We start from the raw sequence: 17,825 nt of genomic DNA, 5'->3' as shown, positions 1-17,825 counted from the left end.
ACAGCATGGTCCTGAAGGGATCCTCCTAAGTCATCAATTCCAGTATAGTGCAGCATCACCATCTGAACACTAGGGTTCTTCTTTGAGTGATTGCTCAAGTGCATTCTAATAGGTGTGTGCACACGCCGCGGGCACGATAGTCGGAAGGTTCTTCCCCTAGTGGTACTTGTCGGGTCGGCCGTGGAGACCCCTGGAGTGGCACCTTTATGGCGGTGTGTATAGGTCCCTGCCCACCCGCCGCCTGCTCAATTCCTACTTACCGCCAGTGACGGTCATTGGAGCAACTCAGTCTCTTGCATTCACAAGTGCCTACCTAGTGGTTCCTTTTTCTTCGTTCTACATAGCTGTTAGTTCGTTATTTAGTAGTTTGTAGTTAGTTGGACTTACTTTGCGGGGCTTCCCCCCTGCCCTGGTTTCCCCAGGCACTGGGGCATGCCTTGATCGCAGGGGTTTAAGGCGTGCGAGAGGTGTGTGAAACCTATGCCCACAGGCAATCTGCATGCTGCCTGTCTCAAGTGCCTCAAGGAGGGCCATCAGGCAGATAAGTGCCCAATTTGCAGGAGCTGTAGGGCCAGGACTAAGAGCGAGCGGGACTATCGTTTGAAACTCCTCCTGATGGAATCGGCCCTCCGCCCACAGCCAGCACTGGAAGCGGCACCGGCATCATCGGTGTGCAGCGCCCCGGCATCGGTGTGAGATGTCCCGGCACCGAGGAAGAACTCCTCCAAGGAGCACCGGCGCCGCTCCTCGACTCGTAAGGCTAGTGCTACCAGGCAGCACCACTCACAGTCCCCACGAGGGGATTCCAGCAGGGAGCGTCCTCCAGTGGGACACCCACAGTCTGGGCCTCAAGACCCGGCACCATTGACTCCGGCCCCAACAGGAGGCCGATCGAGTCCGGTGCCGGTGGACTCCCCGACTCGGGAGGATTTGGAGGAAGAGCTCGACCTTCCCTCCACACCGGATATCTATGAGGCGGAGCAGGACCTCATTGCCATGACGAAGCAAGCCCCGGCCCCCCAGGCACTGTCAGCGGCACCAGTGGCGGCACCGGCTGCAGCGTCTATCCCAGCACCGCATGTGGCTCTGGCATCCTTTGCGGCACCACCTCTGGTCCATCATCGTGGCAAGCCTATGATATGGCGCCGCTCACCATCTCCCCGGTACCGCTCCCCAGCACCGTCTGGCTCCTCTCCCCCTCCCCCCGTGGTCAGGGACAGACTACTTGTCCGAGTCAGATGCCGCATCTTCTGTCTCTCGATGCAGCCACTACCAGTCCCGGCACCGCAGACCGGTGGAATAATCGGCACCGGCGGTCACCTGGCCACCCCAGTGGCAGGGCCCAGTACAATGGCCCTTTTGCACCCCTTGGGCCTACCATCAAGCTCAGAGTCAGGGCTCCAGGCCGGCATCGGTGGCATCTGCACCCCGTGCCCCTCCCCCCCCCACCCCAGCAACATCACTGGCTCGCCATACTCCCACGGCTCCGGAGGACCCCGCAAGAGACAGGGACTCTGGGCTGTCACACTGAGGCGCAGCACCCGAACCAGCGCCATCAGTGACATTAGAGCCACCTCCGCTCACTGGAGCCTCTGAGGTACCTGACCCAGCCTCCAGAGAGCCAGAAGGGCAGGAAGACCCTGTCCCATGGGCCTCCTCCTTGCCAGACGAGGTGGTGGCGGGCATTCCCCCCCCCCCCACCAGCGATGGACACCAGGGGACACCAGGACTTTCTTAGGGGAGTGGCCCTAAACCTCAATCTCCAGAAGGAGGAGATTATGGAGGAGTCTGACCTGATGGTGGACATCCTGACCCCGGAGGGTCCTTCTAGGGTGGCCTGGCCCCTAATAAGAACAATCCAAAACACCACTAAGGTGCTCTGGCAGACTCTGGCCTCTATACCACCCACCGCTAAAGGAGTGGAAAGACGCTATTTTGTGCCGCAGAAAGGATGCGAACACCTTTTCACCCACCCCCAATGGGGGACTCTGGTGGTCGATGCGGCAAATCACAAAGAGCGGCAAGGACAGCCAGGTCCCACGCCTAAGTCACCGAATGCTAAGAAGCTGGACCTTTTCAGCTGAAAGGTCTATTCGACTGGGGAGCTCCAGCTTCGAGTGGCCAACCAGCAAGCAGTACTCAGCTGCTATGCTTTCAACTCTTGGGGCTCGTTGGCAAAGTTCCAGGAGTTGCTCCCGGCTGACTCGTGCAAGGAGTTTAGCGCACACCTTGAGGAGGGAAGGATGGTCTCCAGAACCTACCTCCAGGCCGCGTTAGACACGGCGAACTCAGCAGCTCGGACTATGGTCACCGCCATTACAATGAGGCGTAGTGCATGGCTCCAGGTGTCGGGGATACCACCTGAGGTCCAGAACACACGCGTTCCCGCCCTTCCCTCTCATACATAAAGTCCTTCTCAAGACTCGCCGGGACAGGGCTTCCTTGATCCTCATAGCGCCAGCGTGGCCTCGCCAGCACTGCTTCACCATGCTGTTGTACCTCTCAGTGGACAGACCAGTGGCGCTTCCTGTGTGCCCGACCCTAATCACACAGGACCACGGCCGTCTGCAGCACCCCAATCTGGAGTCCCTCCACCTCATGGCGTGGAAATTCCATGGCTGAACTCTCTGGAGCGTCAGTGTTCAGACCCAGTAAGGGAGGTCCTGCTGGGAAGCAGGAAACCCTCCACTCGTGCCGCGTATCTGGCAAAGTGGAAGCGTTTTTCCATCTGGTCTCTGCAGAGGGGAACTGAACCGCAGCTAGCGCCAATTCCCCTTGTTTTGGACTACCTGTTATACCTCAAGCAGCAGGGGTTGGCAATATCATCTCTCAAGGTACACCTGGCTGCCATTTCGGCCTTTCACTCGGGGGCAGCGGGTAGGTCAGTCTTCGGTAATCCCATGGTGGGCCGGTTTCTCAAGGGCTTGGACAGACTTTATGCCCAGGTACAATGGCCCATTCCCCAGCGGCACCTCAACCTGGTCCTGTCTGCACTCATGGGGGCCCTCTTTCGAGCTCATGGCAACCTGCCCTCTGTCCTACCTTTCCTGGAAGGTGGCCTTTCTGGGGACCAAAACCTCTGCCAGAAGGGTATCCGAGCTCAGACCCCTACACGGTCTTTTATAAAAGAAAAGGTGCAGCTACGCCCTCACCCTGCGTTTCTGCCAAAGGTAGTCTCCCAGTTTCATGTGAACCAAGACATATTTTTACCTGTGTTCTTCCCTCAGCCCCATGCCAGTAACAGAGAACGCACGTTCCAGTCCCTGGATGTTAGGCGTGCCCTAGCATTCTATATTGAGTGCACAAAGCCATTTCGTAAATTACCACAGCTCTTTATTGCAATTGCAGAAAGGATGAGGGGGCTCCCGATCTCGTTCCAGCGCATTTCATCATGGATCACGTCCTGTATCCGGACTTGCTACAACCTGGCTAAAATTCCAGCCCCTCCTCTTACGGCGCACTCCACGAGAGTGCAAGCGTCGTCCGCAGCATTCCTTGCGCAGGTCCCTATCCAGGACATATGCAAGGCAGCAATGTGGTCTTCCATCCACACCTTCACGTCACACTACGCCATTACCCAACAGGCGAGGGATGATGCAGCCTTTGGCAGGGCAGTCCTGCACTCAGCAACCAGGTGAACTCTGACCTCTCCCCCGGGAAACTGCTTGGAAGTCACCTATTGGAATGCACCTGAGCAATCACTCGAAGAAGAAAAAACGGTTACCTACCTCTCATAACTGTTGTTCTTTGAGATGTGTTGCTCATGTCCATTCCAAATCCTACCCGCCTCCCCTCTGTTGGAATGTTCCGGCAAGAAGGAACTGAGCAGGCAGCGGGTTGGCAGGGACCTATATACACCGCCATAAAGGTGCCATTCTAGGGGTCTCCACAGCTGACCTGACGGGTACTGCTAGGGGAAAAACCTTCCAACTATCATGCCCGCAGCACGTGCACGCACCTATTGGAATGGACATGAGCAACACATCTCGAAAAACAACAGTTACGAGAGGTAGGTAACCATTTTTTCTATGGGCAAACAGGATAGTGCTTAATCTTTATTTTAAGTGGCTCATTTATTAATTCTGTTCCCCAAATGGGTTGAAATTTCTCATGTCAGACATATTTCTGTGTGCATAAAATCTGAAGAAAATCCATTCAGCTTTTCCGAGTTAATCTTGCATGACAAAATTGTGGATTTCAGAAACTGAAAAAAGAGAGCAGCTTATTTTGTGTGTGCAGATGGACAACTCAAAAATAGTTTGAATTTAAAACTTCATGCTTACCAAGTACATACGGTGGTTCTCAAGGAGAAATGTAGAAAACACTGCTTAAGGTTTAAAATTAATGAATGAAAATAGTATGTTGCACTTATATATTATACTGTTTTCCTTATCAAGGTAAATGTGCCAAGCTGGTGGATTTGAGATGGCAGTAACTGATTCTAGACACCTGAAACAAAGGCATTTGGTTAAAGATTTCTGCATATTTTAAATAAACCTTGAGCACCAGGAAAAACTAAAATATCTGCCACCAGAGTGCTAAGTGATACCTGTTTTTTTCCAGAAGACACTACCATACTATTGCTTTGTTGTGACTCATTTTCTGAGATTACCAGGTAGACTGTTAGCAAGACTACTTGATGGCATTAGAGTCACTGTTTGTCCTTAAGCCGCCACCTGCTACTGAGCTAGTGCTAACTTCTCTAGCACAAAAATGGAATTTCAGCATTGCCACAGAACAGTCAGTCAGTTTACAGTGCCCGGTGCTTAGTGAGCTTGGATTTTGTGTTAACACTTAGAAAATCCCAGCAGGCCAAATTCTACCAGGACGTACAATGGGGTGTAACTTTTGTCAGTGTAGAGGAAGATGAGCAGAAAATGGGTGTAAGTGGTGAAGGAGTGTAACTTGCACAGACTTAATAAAGGGCATGTCCACAGGGCAAAAGGGGTCTTAGTGCACCAGGAGAAGTAGCTAACATGAAGATACATGATATGAGGCTACACCCCTTTAGACTTCTTGGCATGTATGTTGTTTTTTGGCTACACTGGGTGCCAACTTCTTCCATTATGTTTGTCCTCTGTTCCTGGCCAAGCAATCCTGCTCTGTTCATTCCTCTTTCTCTGCCCTGAATCTTGCTCCCTTCAATAGAATGCATTGGATTGACAAGATCTGGCAGGAGCTCATCACCCCCTGCTTTTCCCCATAGGTCCTCTACTCCCGACACCCTGATTTTTGTCCTCTTTTGACCTGCTGTCCCTTCTGGGTCTCCAAGCCTCTCTCTAGCTAAAGCATCTAGATTTGGCAAATAGACCCCCTTCCTTTCCTAACCTTCTATGTCTTATCAATTCCTCTCTCCCCTCTGGAGTTACTGTCCTTGTTTAATGACATCCTCACTTAACCTACCACATTTGCCTCTTCACCAACGGCTGGATCTGCAAAAGGGTTTAGGTGCTTACGTCCAAAATTTAGATCCTCCTAACCCTGTAGCAACTACAGTTCCCAAGGTGCTTAAGGTTTCTTTCTCCTCCCCTGCGTGGACCATGTCACACCATCTAAGTCCCTTCACTGGTTCCCTCTCTCTATTAAAGTTCAAACTCCTCGTCGTCATGGTTCAGGGTCTGTCCCTGTCTGCATCTCCCCTTTCCTGTTGCTCTCCACATCACTCCCTATGCTCTGTCCACTTGTCCAGTACCGGATTTACCATGGGGCCGGACCCAGAGTCAGAAGGGGCCCCGGCCAGCCCAATCCCCCGGCTGGCTGAGCCGACCAGGAATGCTGCCCCCACCCCTGGTCTGCCCCAGTCCCGCCCTCCCTGTCCTCATTCCCCCCCAAGTCCTCTCCCCTGAGCTACACGTCCTGGGGGACTGCAGCAGAGGTCGGGCCCACCCTGCAATCCCCGGGCGGCAGGAAGTGGAGTGACCCAGACCCAACCTGCTCCACTCCGCAGCTCGTGCTGGGGGGGCGATTTCTCCCCTGCCCCCTGAGCCTGGGGAGGAGATGGAGCGGTGGGGAAGGGGCATGGGAAGGAGATGGGGTGATGGGGGAAGGAAGGGGATGGGATGAGGAGGAGATGGAGTGATGGGGATGGGGGAAGCGGGGACAGGGAGGATGAAGTGGGGGGGAGGAAGTTGGTGGGGTGGGGTGGGGAGGAGATGGGGCAGTGGGGAAGGGGCATGGGATGGGGAAGAGAAGGGGATGGGGGAAGCGGGGGCAGGAAGGGGGTGGGATGAGGAGGAGATGGAGTGGTGGGGAAGGGGCCTGGGGTGGGGAAGTGGGGACAGGGGGGGAAGGAATTGGGTGGGATGGGAAGAGAAGGAAATGGGGGAAGCGGGGGCAGGAGGGAAGCTGGAGTCCAGCATGCGGCATCCCCTTGGCAGAAGCTGGGGCTCCCCTGTTAAGCAGGCCCATCGAACCCTCACCCTGACAAGCCCCACCTCCCCTGCATCTGTACCACCCCGATGAGCCCCCCCGACACCCTCCCCACTGAGCCCCAACCACCTGCACCTGGACCCCCACCCAAATGAACACCACCTCCCCTGCACTAGACCCCCGCTGCTGAGCCCCAAACACCTTCACCTGGATCCCCTGCAGAGTCCCATTGCCCCTGCACCTGGAACCTCCCAATGAGCTTCTGCATCCAGATCTCCCACTGAGCCACCCACACCCAGATTGCCCCACAGAGAACTCGCTTACCCCCACCTGGATCCCCCCACACTAAGTCCCTCTGCACTTGGATCCTGCTGCCGGGCTAAGTCTGCTCACCCACACCTGGTGTGCCTGGCACAGGGGGGCAGGGCCCCAGGGTGTTTCTGGGGCAGGCCTGGCCCTTGCACTGTGTCAAGGTCGGGTGCAGCCTCACTGCCAAGTCCCTGTCCCAGGGTGGGGTGGGGAGAGGCTGCAGGGTCAGCTCCCACCTCCATGCAACCAGTGGCCTGTGCACCCCACTGCCATGTTGGAGCCTCCACGTTTATTTATTGACAAATAAAATTTGCAGAATTTTTAATTTTTTGGTGCAGAATCTCCTCAGGACTATGGGGTGCTGTGCAGCTGTGATGGTGGGACTGTGGGGAAGATGGTGGGCAGTGGGGAGGTCTATGGGCGGGGGGTGCTGGGCGAGCGGTGTGGTGTGCAGGGTGCTGTGCAGTTGTGGTGGGGGTGGGGGCTGGGCATAGAGATCTGTGGTGGAGATCTCTGGGCGAGGGGGCACTGGGCATAAGGGTGGGGCACAGGAGCAGTGTGGGCCTGCTCAAGGGGAAGGGGCATGCTGGCACCACAGGGCTGGGCAGGCCAGTGTGCATCTGGCAGTTGCAGGTTTGTAAACAGTGCCCTCCTGCTGAGCAGGGCTGCTCCCGCCGCGCTGCGCCTCATTGCCCCCAGCCTGCCCTTCACTCTGGAGACTGACCATCCCGCCCCCCTGCACCTTGTCCCATGGGGGCCCACAAATATGTTTGGCACCAGGCCCACAGAAAGTTAATCTGGCCCAACTCGTCACACCTCAATGCTCCCATTGGCCTCTTCCTGATCCTGCTTTGTGCCTTTTTCACATTGCTCACTAATCCTGGGAAGACAGCCCGTTCCTCGGGCTACTGCTCTACTCCCATCTCGCTCGCACTTAAGGGTAAATCACTCCAGTAGGACCAATGAAATACAAACAGAACAGAACCCTCATTTCTTATCACACCTTCCCCCGCTGTCTTCATGTTCTATACTTGGCTCATGTAGATTGTAAACTCTTTGGATTTACAGCTCCTCAGAGAAATGGTACAAGCAGAGGACCCAGAGCTTTTGAATGCCTAGCACTGGTTCAATACCAGATCAGAGTGACACCCCTCTGGCAGGCCTTACCCTACTAAGTACTAACGTGACCAGTGTGGTCATTTAAACAGTTCCACATACTCCACCTGCAGCTCTCCCCCAGACCCAGGTTGGGCTATGTTGGACCTATTCTGGTAAGAGCGTCTGATTTCACAGCTGGCATAGTCCCATCTGATCTCTTCTGGTAAGGAGTTCCACAGCTGGCCTGGCCCTGCCCTAACTTATGTACCTGACAGTAGGTGGTAGTGGTATAGCTGCAAGTGGAATAAGAAGAGATGAGTGAACAGCTTTCCCCCCACCGTACGGAGGGAGCGAGGCCACGGCTGGAATACTCCTCTTATCCTTCACTTCAAACAACAGCCAAGCAGTTCTCCTGCAGGGAGCAGAGTGTAACATGTGCTGTGTGAGAAAACAAACTTGACCGTATGAGTCAGCGCCAAAATGTTATGCTAAACGTGTTGTGATAACGCCAACCACCTGGATCACTCTTCTGTGGGAGGACGGCTGTGATTTTGCTGAGCGAGAAGGGAGACATTTGAAGAACTTACTGGAATGTTGCATTCCACTCTGCTTGTAACAGCATGCACACACTGACTCAGGCCTAACCTTATGCCCTACCTTTGGTCTCCTATGTTAACTTAACTAACTTCCCATTTGCAGTTGGCTGTCTCTAAGGTGCTCCCTGAAGGCTTCCTGTCCCTGTGCCTAGTTAGCTTTAGTCACAGAAGTGCATCACAACCCTTTTTAGATGCTGGGTTGAAGCTAATAGGGATCAGCTGGTCTGGCTGCAAGCGTAAGTCAGTCAAATAGCTCTGTACCATTCTGCACATAGATTCATAGATTTCAAGGCCACCATGACACTTTTACAGTATCCGCACGGTCATGGTGGATTCCACACCACATACCTGGCAAGGAATGCTTCGTACTTCCTTTGCCCAGGAAAATACAGTTGTTTTTTCTGCAGTTAAGACCTTGCCATCCACTCATCATCCACTTGAGTGTTAACTCCTGATTAGGCCACCTCACTTACTCTACCATGGAATGAATATGAACATCATCTGGAAGCTGAAGCTCGTGCGTAGCACATTTACTACCCAGCAAAAGGAGGCATGAACACATTGCACCATTGCCTGAATATAGGAGCCTAGCCTTGATCTACTGGCCACTTAACAGTTTGGGTAGAAGTTACCTCGAAGACTCCCTATCCAATTAATGAATCTCCAAGGCAGCTCTCTTTGGGGAATGTAGTCAAAATGACTGCTTCAGGCTAAGACTCAGTGGGCCAAAGCAGGCTCAGTGCCAGACCCCAACTGTTGAAGCTAGCAACAGAGCCCAACCCCCAATTTTTTCAGGCCCTAATACATGCTTTACCACTAAGGGTTCGTCTGGGAAAAAGGCTGGCATAGCTAGCTACTCCATACTAAAGGGCTGTGTGGACACGGTTACTCTGCACTGTGTGTGCCTTTGGAGCCTACACTTCCAAAGTGTATTCAGCTAAAGCACACAAAGGCACTCAGTGCAGAGTGAGAATGGCCACATGGCGATTTAGTATGGAGTAGGTAATGTGCTTTCCATTCACACCCTAACTTAAGCCACACTAATTTCTCTGTGCAGGCAAGCCCTAACCTACGGCCTTCCCTGAGTGATGGTATCTACTCGAAAATTTGAAGAGAGGAATTAAAAGGCAAGAAGATGAAAAATGAGGAAGGAAAAATGTCCAGAAATGCACACAGGCTCCAAAGGAGAGTGAGGAACACATGCTGATACCTTCTAAGAGCTTAAATAGGACGCAGACAGGCATCTCAGAAAACCACCTTCTCTTGCCATGCTGATGGAATGACTTTCATTCCAACTTCACAAAGGCACTAATGTCTCCATTAACGGCTACCAGAAATGGAACTCCCCATAAATCAGCACTACAGCTCTGCTTCCTGGTTCCATGCAAAAGTTTTAGATGTATTTAAAATGCAGCTCTCTCAATAATTAATGGGCCAATATACCAACACTGTAATTGCTACTAAAGAGGCGTGGTGGGGGTGTGAATAATTAAGTGCCTTGTTTTGTGGCTGCCTCTTCCCCATGCTAACAATCTTATTCCTGGGGGAATTCTGCGTCACTGCGCAATGCAGAATTTTGCAGAATTCCCTGTTTGCCCCGCAGATTTTCTGGCCACCGCGAGGGGCCACTGGACTCTGCAGAGCCCAGTTTGCAGTGAGCGGAGTGCCCAGACTGCCGGGGCAGGAGGCTGCACTCTCTTTGATCCTCATTCTCCCGGGGACAGGCGAGGGCCTGGGAGACCCAGACAACTCTGGCAAAGCATGAGGAAGGGCAGGGCCGCACCACACCACGTCCCCTGGCGGGACAGTAAAGAAGCTGGGTGGAGTAAAGGCTCGGGGGGGGGGGGGGGGAGGGGGGGGGCCCCCCGGGGGGGGGGGGGGGGGGGGGGGGGCGGGGGGCTGCCCCATGGCTCGTCTCTGGGCGACTTAGAGATATGGGTTTTCTGGGCTCTGGGGGGCCCCACACAGCCCCCTCACCTAGGTTATTGTAGGGTTTTCTTTAACTCTCTCTCCTTTTCGCTGCTGTTTGTATTGTTGACATATTTGTTGACAGGTATTTTGAAAGAAATTACCAAAATAATTGAAACTGGAATGATTATTTGTCAAAATAACACAATATAAAATATGCAGAATTTTAAAATATTGTGCACAGAATTTTTAATTTGGGGGGGCAGAATTCCCCCAGGAGTACGATGTGTATCGCTTTTACTCGTGCTTTGGAACACTTCTGGTAGGAGGAGTGAATAGAAAGATCCTGTAATATAGTGTAGTTTGCTCAAAATAATGCAAGTATGAAAGGAGCATCTCTCCTTTTGTATTTAATATGGTATCCTTCGCAGATTAAAACCAGACAGATTATGAGAGGATAAAGTGGCCTGCAATAACCCTTACTGTTGGGTCAGATGCTCTTCCAAACATCACCACCTGAGGCTGTAGCTTAAAAAATAACATTGAGGGCAAGGCAGTTTAACATGGGAACTCCTCCACTGTCGGCCCACTTGCAAGTGATCCAGTTGAGCTGCTCCTGCTGGTCTGTAAGCAAATGTAACAGCAGGTACATCAGTGATTAACTCAGGGCAATCTGTTAATTTAAAAAAAAAAACCAATCATAGACTTGAAAACAGGCCATTTTCCTGAGGGCTGCAGATAAGCAAAAGGTATATTTTAAAAGGGATTTTGAAAAATGTCTTTCATTTAATATCAGATGTGGTTGTCACATTTCAGCTGTTTAGATTTTTAAATCATTCCTGGCAGACATCCTATGCTATTACAGCTTTTTCTACACACATAAATTGCACCAGTTTAACTAAAATTGGTTTTAAACTGATTTAGTCAAAATTCTGTATGGACACACACAATGATCTACAACTGGCTTAAACTGATTTAGCTTAATTTGGTGACCAAACTTCCTGTGTGTACAACCACTGAGAGTGAATTAAGCTACATTGCTATAAGCCAGCTGGAAACCAATGTAAGTGAACCAATGTAGTTCATGTTACCATAGTCCTCTTTAAACAGGCTGCAAAGAGGATCAGCACTGCTAACACAATAGCTAAGAGGAAGTACTGGAGTGAAGAGGTGGAACTTGATGGCTAGGACTCGCTCACTTGAAATCAAGGACAGTATTTAACAAGGGTCACGTGGTCTATATGAAAGTACCACTGATCTGATACATGTTTCTTCCCACCGATTATTTTTCTTTGCATTATTTGAGAACTAAATGTTTCAGGAGCTGATTTTGTGACTTTCCTCTTTAAAAATCTCCCAGTTGGAATGAGCTAAATTTTCAGAAGATCTTGGCAGTTTGAAAATGTCCAACCTAAAACACGAAGAGGGGCAAGCAGCAATTGGAAAGAGCATTCATACCACACAACATAACTCCTATTTCTGCACACTGCAAAAATCACAAGATCCACCTCTCTTATTTAATGAAAACTGTATCCAAGGGGAAGAAAGCAAAGTATTTGCAGATAGACAATAAAAGAGAATCAATAAACATTAACTGAGTGGCTGATCCTTCAAACTATTTTGTACACTTCGTTTAGCCAGCCTTAGAAAAAGTAAAAGGCTAGCTTAAAAAAAAGAAGATACTGATTACAAAACAAGCATACATATTGCACTAACATGTCCTGAATGTTGAAGCTCCTGGTCCCCACAGAAAGCAAAATAGCATTGAAGATAAAGCACCAACAGCAGCAATACTCTAGCCAAGGAAAAGGGAAAAGGTATTAGAGGCAAAAAGGATTTCTTACCTTACTAATGAAAATGCAACATCTATATTATTTTTAACCAGAACATGGTTGGTCCAAGATTTTCCTAAAGTCATCTTTAGGCACTGTCCTTTTGCGTGCTCAATATTTGGGGATGGGAGGTGGGGAGAAAGGCCAGTGCCTTAAAATGGTGCCTAACTTTTGAAAGTCTTTGCCTCAGTGCTCAGGAATTAATGCAAGAAATTGCAGAATGACTGAGCAGACTGGCAGTCGAGAGGCTGGCTGCAACCCTGCAGAGTAAGGACCAGTAAACCTGATACAGACCCCTGCTCGCTTGTTTACAATCTCATGTTTATTTCAACGGAGCCAGTGCTGTTGTGGCAGCACATGCTATGAACAGCCAAACAAGAACATTCTAAACTGCAAGGGGGCCTCGCACTCAAACTATGACATCCATCAGAAAACTTTCCTGCGCTCGGGTTCACTCTAACAGCTGGATATATTTTAACTGCAAGAGGTGTACATTTAGAAGCAGACATGCAATAATACATCTCCAGCCCATTTTCACATACAAGCGCAACTGTCACCTAGCAGATTTTTATTTTAAGTTTACATTCACATTTCTCCATTCACGTGGCTGGCTTTTACACTGTAATGTTGTAAAGTTACATTGTTCTACTCTTTCATGTGCATTGATTTCAGCCATCAAGACATGGTCAAACTTACAACGAACAACTTTTCCATATATCTATATTCAGGCTGGGAAAAATTATGTGACTTTTCCTCACCCAGTGGCAACCAAATTCCCCTGACTTTTAGATTTCATTAAAATCATCATTAGTGTTTACTTTGTGTTTAAAAACGGATCTATATTTATTTCTAATCATAAAACTAGTATTTTCTGTGCATTGGGCTCATGCCAGAGTATAACAGTGATCTTGTTCTGTCATTTTTATTGAAGATAGTTGAAACACATCATTAGTGGCTGTTCAGAGGTGCTCTCTAATGGTGCTATGGGGCAATATAATTTTTCTTAGCCTGGTCACCTTAATATTTCAGGGCTATAACAAAGATAAACTTGTAGTGCTTTACAGTTTACAGACTTTTGCCAAATCTTCCCCGATAATTCATAAATGACAAAATAACCACAACCAATTACCACATACAAACATTTATTTTGAAGTTTCCATTGTACCCATTACTAAGAATTACATCATCAAAGCACTTTATGGCAGTGAAAATAGCTCTTACCCCTCTGACTCCATCCATTATTCCATTAAAGCTGCAAAAATGTGCAATCCGCTTGAAAAATAGGTTGCTTTTTATTTACTTTTTCATGAAAAGTCAAAAATCAATAACAAAAAACAAACAAACAAAAGAACTCCCCTCCCTCAGCTTTACAGGAAATTTACATCCAATCCTCTCCCGCTTTCCCCAAAATAACTTACAAAGATAGTTTAAAGTTTTAAATGCATTTTAAGCCAAGTGCATCTTTTTTATTTTTCATAATAATAATTATATCTTAAAAGTCTAAAAACCCATCATTTACTTTCTTGGAAAGAAGGCAGCGAGCCGTTGCTTTTTGATTGGAAGAATGTGTATCTCCTGGGAGTTCATTTTCTTTAACTTTACACTCCTGTTTTTGATTGGTTTCCTAAGAGCTTCTGCATTATCCCTAGGCTCTGGCTGGTTCTTCACATCGTAACACTGCAGAACAGAGTCCTGGGGCATGTCCCTTTTGAAGGAGAAGTTTTTGGTGGATACTCCCGAGAGGCCTTTAATCTTGCCACAGAAAATCGTGGGCACAGCATCTTTGACAGAGACTATTACTTTGGCAGTCTGCGAAGTGCTCACAATCTCAATATTATTCCCAGCCTTGGGCTCACAGGCTGCTCTGCTGGTCTGATCCACCAGCCACTTTTGCTGCTGTCTCAGGAACTCGGCCGAATTGCTACCAGTCATTCTGCTGTCAACCTTGGCTGAGGCTTCGTGAGGTTTCGGAGGGGCAAAGGGGACAGTTGCACTGGAGAGTTTATCCATCATGGAGTGAGCAGCACTGTCCATCATAGATCCAGAGCAAATTGCATTAGTTGCCTCAGCATGGACCCCAGCACTGCCTGTCTTCCTGTAGGAAGCAATTGACAAATCTAAAGCACCATCTTCAGGGGAGAGCTGAGAACTGACCTCACCTGCCTTTAGCAAGGGCATCGTTTTCATGGAAAGATCCAGGGCCTCGTTCTCATTGTTCATCTTGATGACTGTGTGACGATTCAGCTGGGAAAATTCCCTGTGGTGGATGAAATCAAAGGGTTTGGATTCTTCTTTCTCCAGAGGGGTCTGGGTGCCTTTGCAGGAATACAAGGTGAACAATGGTGGCTTGGGGTAGTCTGGGTTGACCTTGGATTCAGCGCCGTGAGGCACAGGGATGGGGATGGGGATAGGGATGGGGACTGGGACTGGCAAGGGGACAATCACAGGATATGGCACTAGGAGGGTGGCTGGGGGTACTAGTGGAGATAGAGGGGAACTGAAGGCCTGGGGTGGAACAGAGGAGTAATCTGGGGGTGGCTGACAGGGTGATGAACCTAAGGTGCCCTGTGGAGGAAACAAATCCTGAAGAACTGCAGCAAATCCTGGTGTCTGAAACACTGGGGGTAAGATGGGCTCCTGGGTCTGGTTGGATGGTTTCTGATCCAGTAACTGGGGCTGTCCAACCGGGACAGAAGAACCCTGGAAAAGATTGCTGTGAATGGGATTTGTGGAGCAGGGAGCACCCTGAGGTAACACCAATGGAGAATTTAAATGTTGAAACACATGTTGCTCCAAGAGGACAGGTAGTGGAACTGGACCTTGAGTCGTCATAACATATGGAGTGTTGTTATTAGGCGCAATCTGCGGGGTGGTGCTCCCGGCTACTTGCAGGTGTATTGGAAGAACCACTGGGCTATCCCCTAAACAAATTGGCTGGAGCACTGTGGCTGCTACTTTCAGAGCTACCCCACTTTGCGATTCTGCTGGTGGGGTAAGGATCGAAGGGGCTGGGACAGTCACAAGTGGTGAAAGTGCTTTCTTCATCAAGTCTGTGGAGTTGATATTCCAGGCTTCAGCAGTTATCAGCTGAGCGACCCCATTTTCTAGCTTATTGTTAGCTATCGTGGAAGGAGAGTTGGTAACATCCATGGGCAGATTTTGTGTGTCCTTGTACAGTTCCTCCATTTTACAGGACTTCTGAGACTTTGCAGAAATTCACATTTACATTGCTGTCACCAGGATCCGCATTGGGTCAGGGCTGCCAAAAGCATCTGCACCAACATAGCTTGGCCTGCAGAACAGAAACATACTTTAGGCACTGCATAAATCTCATTCTTAAAATAATATTTGCAACTGCCTTTAAAAAGCCTATCACATAAAAGCTATAAAATGTTTCCACACTTCAGGGTAACTGCTCCATTATACTGTACACTCTATACATACATACTGTATATACATACAGTACATACATCTGTGAGTGTTATATGAAGAGTTCTGGGGAACTTATATTTAGCTATAAACAGAGATAATTTAAAGGCCTAAAGAACTAACTGCAGTCAAAGAAAAAAGTTCCAGTACATAGCATAAAAAAAGAACTGAGGCAGTACATTTTAAATTTTTAAACAAAGCTTCATGAAATGACAGGGTATGGCACGGTCAAGAAACACTGCACTGTTTAAACTCAATAAAAAGTGTAAAAACAAACTTTCCTAAAAATAAACGTAAGAAACGTTCCATTGTGAGGTTGTGAAGGCTCTCCGTAGATAGGCTCCCCACTCAGCCTAAATTAATCATCCTTTTCTTGTCTTTGAAGATCCTAAAATAAATCAGACGATCCACGGATAGACTACATAGCACGTTCAAAAACTGCAGTAAACAGCACAACGAAGAGCAATCAGTAGCTCAGCAACACAAACACAAGACTGTGTAGTTTGGCAGTTTCTTCCCACTAAAAAAAAGAAACCTAAACCCAGCCCTCACCTCCTGCTCTAGAGCTAGATGACAGTAAAATGAACCAGAAAACTTATTAATAAGCTGCAAAGAATAAAAATCAAAGCAACTTTAAATTTATTTTAACAAGCTAATCCCTCATCTTAACTAAACAAATGTTAAGAAGTGTGGCGATCTTTTCCCTTTATGAGCCTAGAGAAATTTTAGCATATTTCTTAAAAAGATTTTCTCTCCCATATAGGCAGTGAACTCACTGAATGCTCTCTCCCCCGTGGAAGCTACCATCTGAAAAACTTCTCTTTAGGATCTCTTGATACAGTAGTACAGAAGAAAACAAGAAGGTGATGCTCCTAAAGTGTTCCATCCTGTGATAATAACTTCCATGGAAACTTGTCTATATTTAACTCTGTTACCATGGGGAAGTAGAAGAGCACCCCAAATTTACATTTCCACTTACGCTGACCTGAATTTTACTGCCTAAAGTTATATCTGCATGAATGTTCATGCTTTTGTTAGGCTTAACAGTTCAGGAGGTTTCCCCCCTTATTTGTTTCAGTCCTGTTTCTTACTGAGATAAAATGACATGAAATGTAACTCCACAATTTGACATCTTAGGCCTGGTCTACACTAGGCTTTTATGTCGAATTTAGCGCCGTTATATCGAATTAACCCTGCACCCGTCCACACCACGAAGCTATTTAGTTCGACATAGAGCTCTCTTTAAATCGATTTCTGTAAACCTCCCCAACGAGAGGAGTAGCGCTAAATTCGACATGGCCATGTCGAATTAGGCTAGGTGTGGATGGAATTCGACGGTAATAGCTCCGGGAGCTATCCCACAGTGCACCACTCTGTTGACGCTCTGGACAGCAGTCCGAGCTCGGATGCTCTGACCAGCCACACCCCGGGAAAATTTGAATTCCTTTTCCTGTCTGGGCAGTTTGAATCGCAGTTTCTGTTTTGACACCGTGGCGAGCTCAGCAGCAGTGGCAACGATGCAGAGCTCTCCAGCAGAGATGGCCATGCAATCTCAGACTAGAAAGAGGGCCCCAGCATGGACTGATCGGGAAGTCTTGGATCTCATCGCTGTGTGGGGAGATGAGACCGTGCTTTCCGAGCTGCGCTCCAAAAGACGGAATGCAAAGACCTATGAGAAGATCTCTAAAGCCATGGCAGAGAGAGGATACAGCCGGGATGCAACGCAGTGCCGCGTGAAAATCAAGGAGCTGAGACAAGGCTACCAGAAGACCAAAGAGGCAAACGGACGCTCCGGATCCCAGCCCCACACATCCCGTTTCTACGAGGCACTGCATTCCATCCTAGGTGCGGCCGCCACCACCACCCCACCCCTGACCGTGGACTCTGAGGATGGGATATTGTCCGCGGCCGGTTCCTCAGCGGACGGGGAAGAGGAGGAAGGAGATGAGGAGGACGAGGCAGTCGACAGCGCTGATTTGCCCGACAGCCAGGAGCTCTTCATCACCCTCACAGAGATCCCCTACCAACCCTCCCCAGCCGTTATCCCAGACACAGATTCAGGGGAAGGATCAAGCAGTAAGTGTTTTAAATATCTAAACATTTATTTATAACATAACTGGCATATTTCAAATATTAACAATAGGTAAAGTGCTTTAAAACATGTAAACATTTATTTACAACAAAACAGGAAGATTTAAAATATTAACAGTGGGTAAAGTGCTTCAAAACATGTAAACAGGAAAGTCCAACAAAACGGGAATCTGTGCAAAGTGTATCATGATTA

The 17,825-nt window shown here is 48.8% G+C and overlaps 1 protein-coding gene across 1 annotated transcript in view; it reads right to left on the bottom strand.

Moving 5' to 3' along the window:
• Positions 1 to 12,725: 12,725 nt before the first annotated feature.
• LOC112102766 (retinoic acid-induced protein 2) overlaps positions 12,726 to 17,825 on the bottom strand; it is a 65,315-nt gene continuing 60,215 nt past the window's right edge. The window contains exon 2 of the mRNA XM_024194200.2: positions 12,726 to 15,404. Coding sequence (XP_024049968.1) covers positions 13,628 to 15,298 — 1,671 coding nt within the window. The 5' untranslated portion in view covers positions 15,299 to 15,404 and the 3' untranslated portion in view covers positions 12,726 to 13,627. The remainder of the gene's footprint in view (positions 15,405 to 17,825) is intronic.

Source organism: Terrapene carolina, unplaced genomic scaffold (genome assembly GCF_002925995.2).
Source record: "Terrapene carolina triunguis isolate 2854851 unplaced genomic scaffold, T_m_triunguis-2.0 Scaffold22, whole genome shotgun sequence".
NCBI classification, from domain to species: Eukaryota; Metazoa; Chordata; order Testudines; family Emydidae; genus Terrapene; species Terrapene triunguis.
This window is presented reverse-complemented; position numbering and strand designations above follow the sequence as displayed.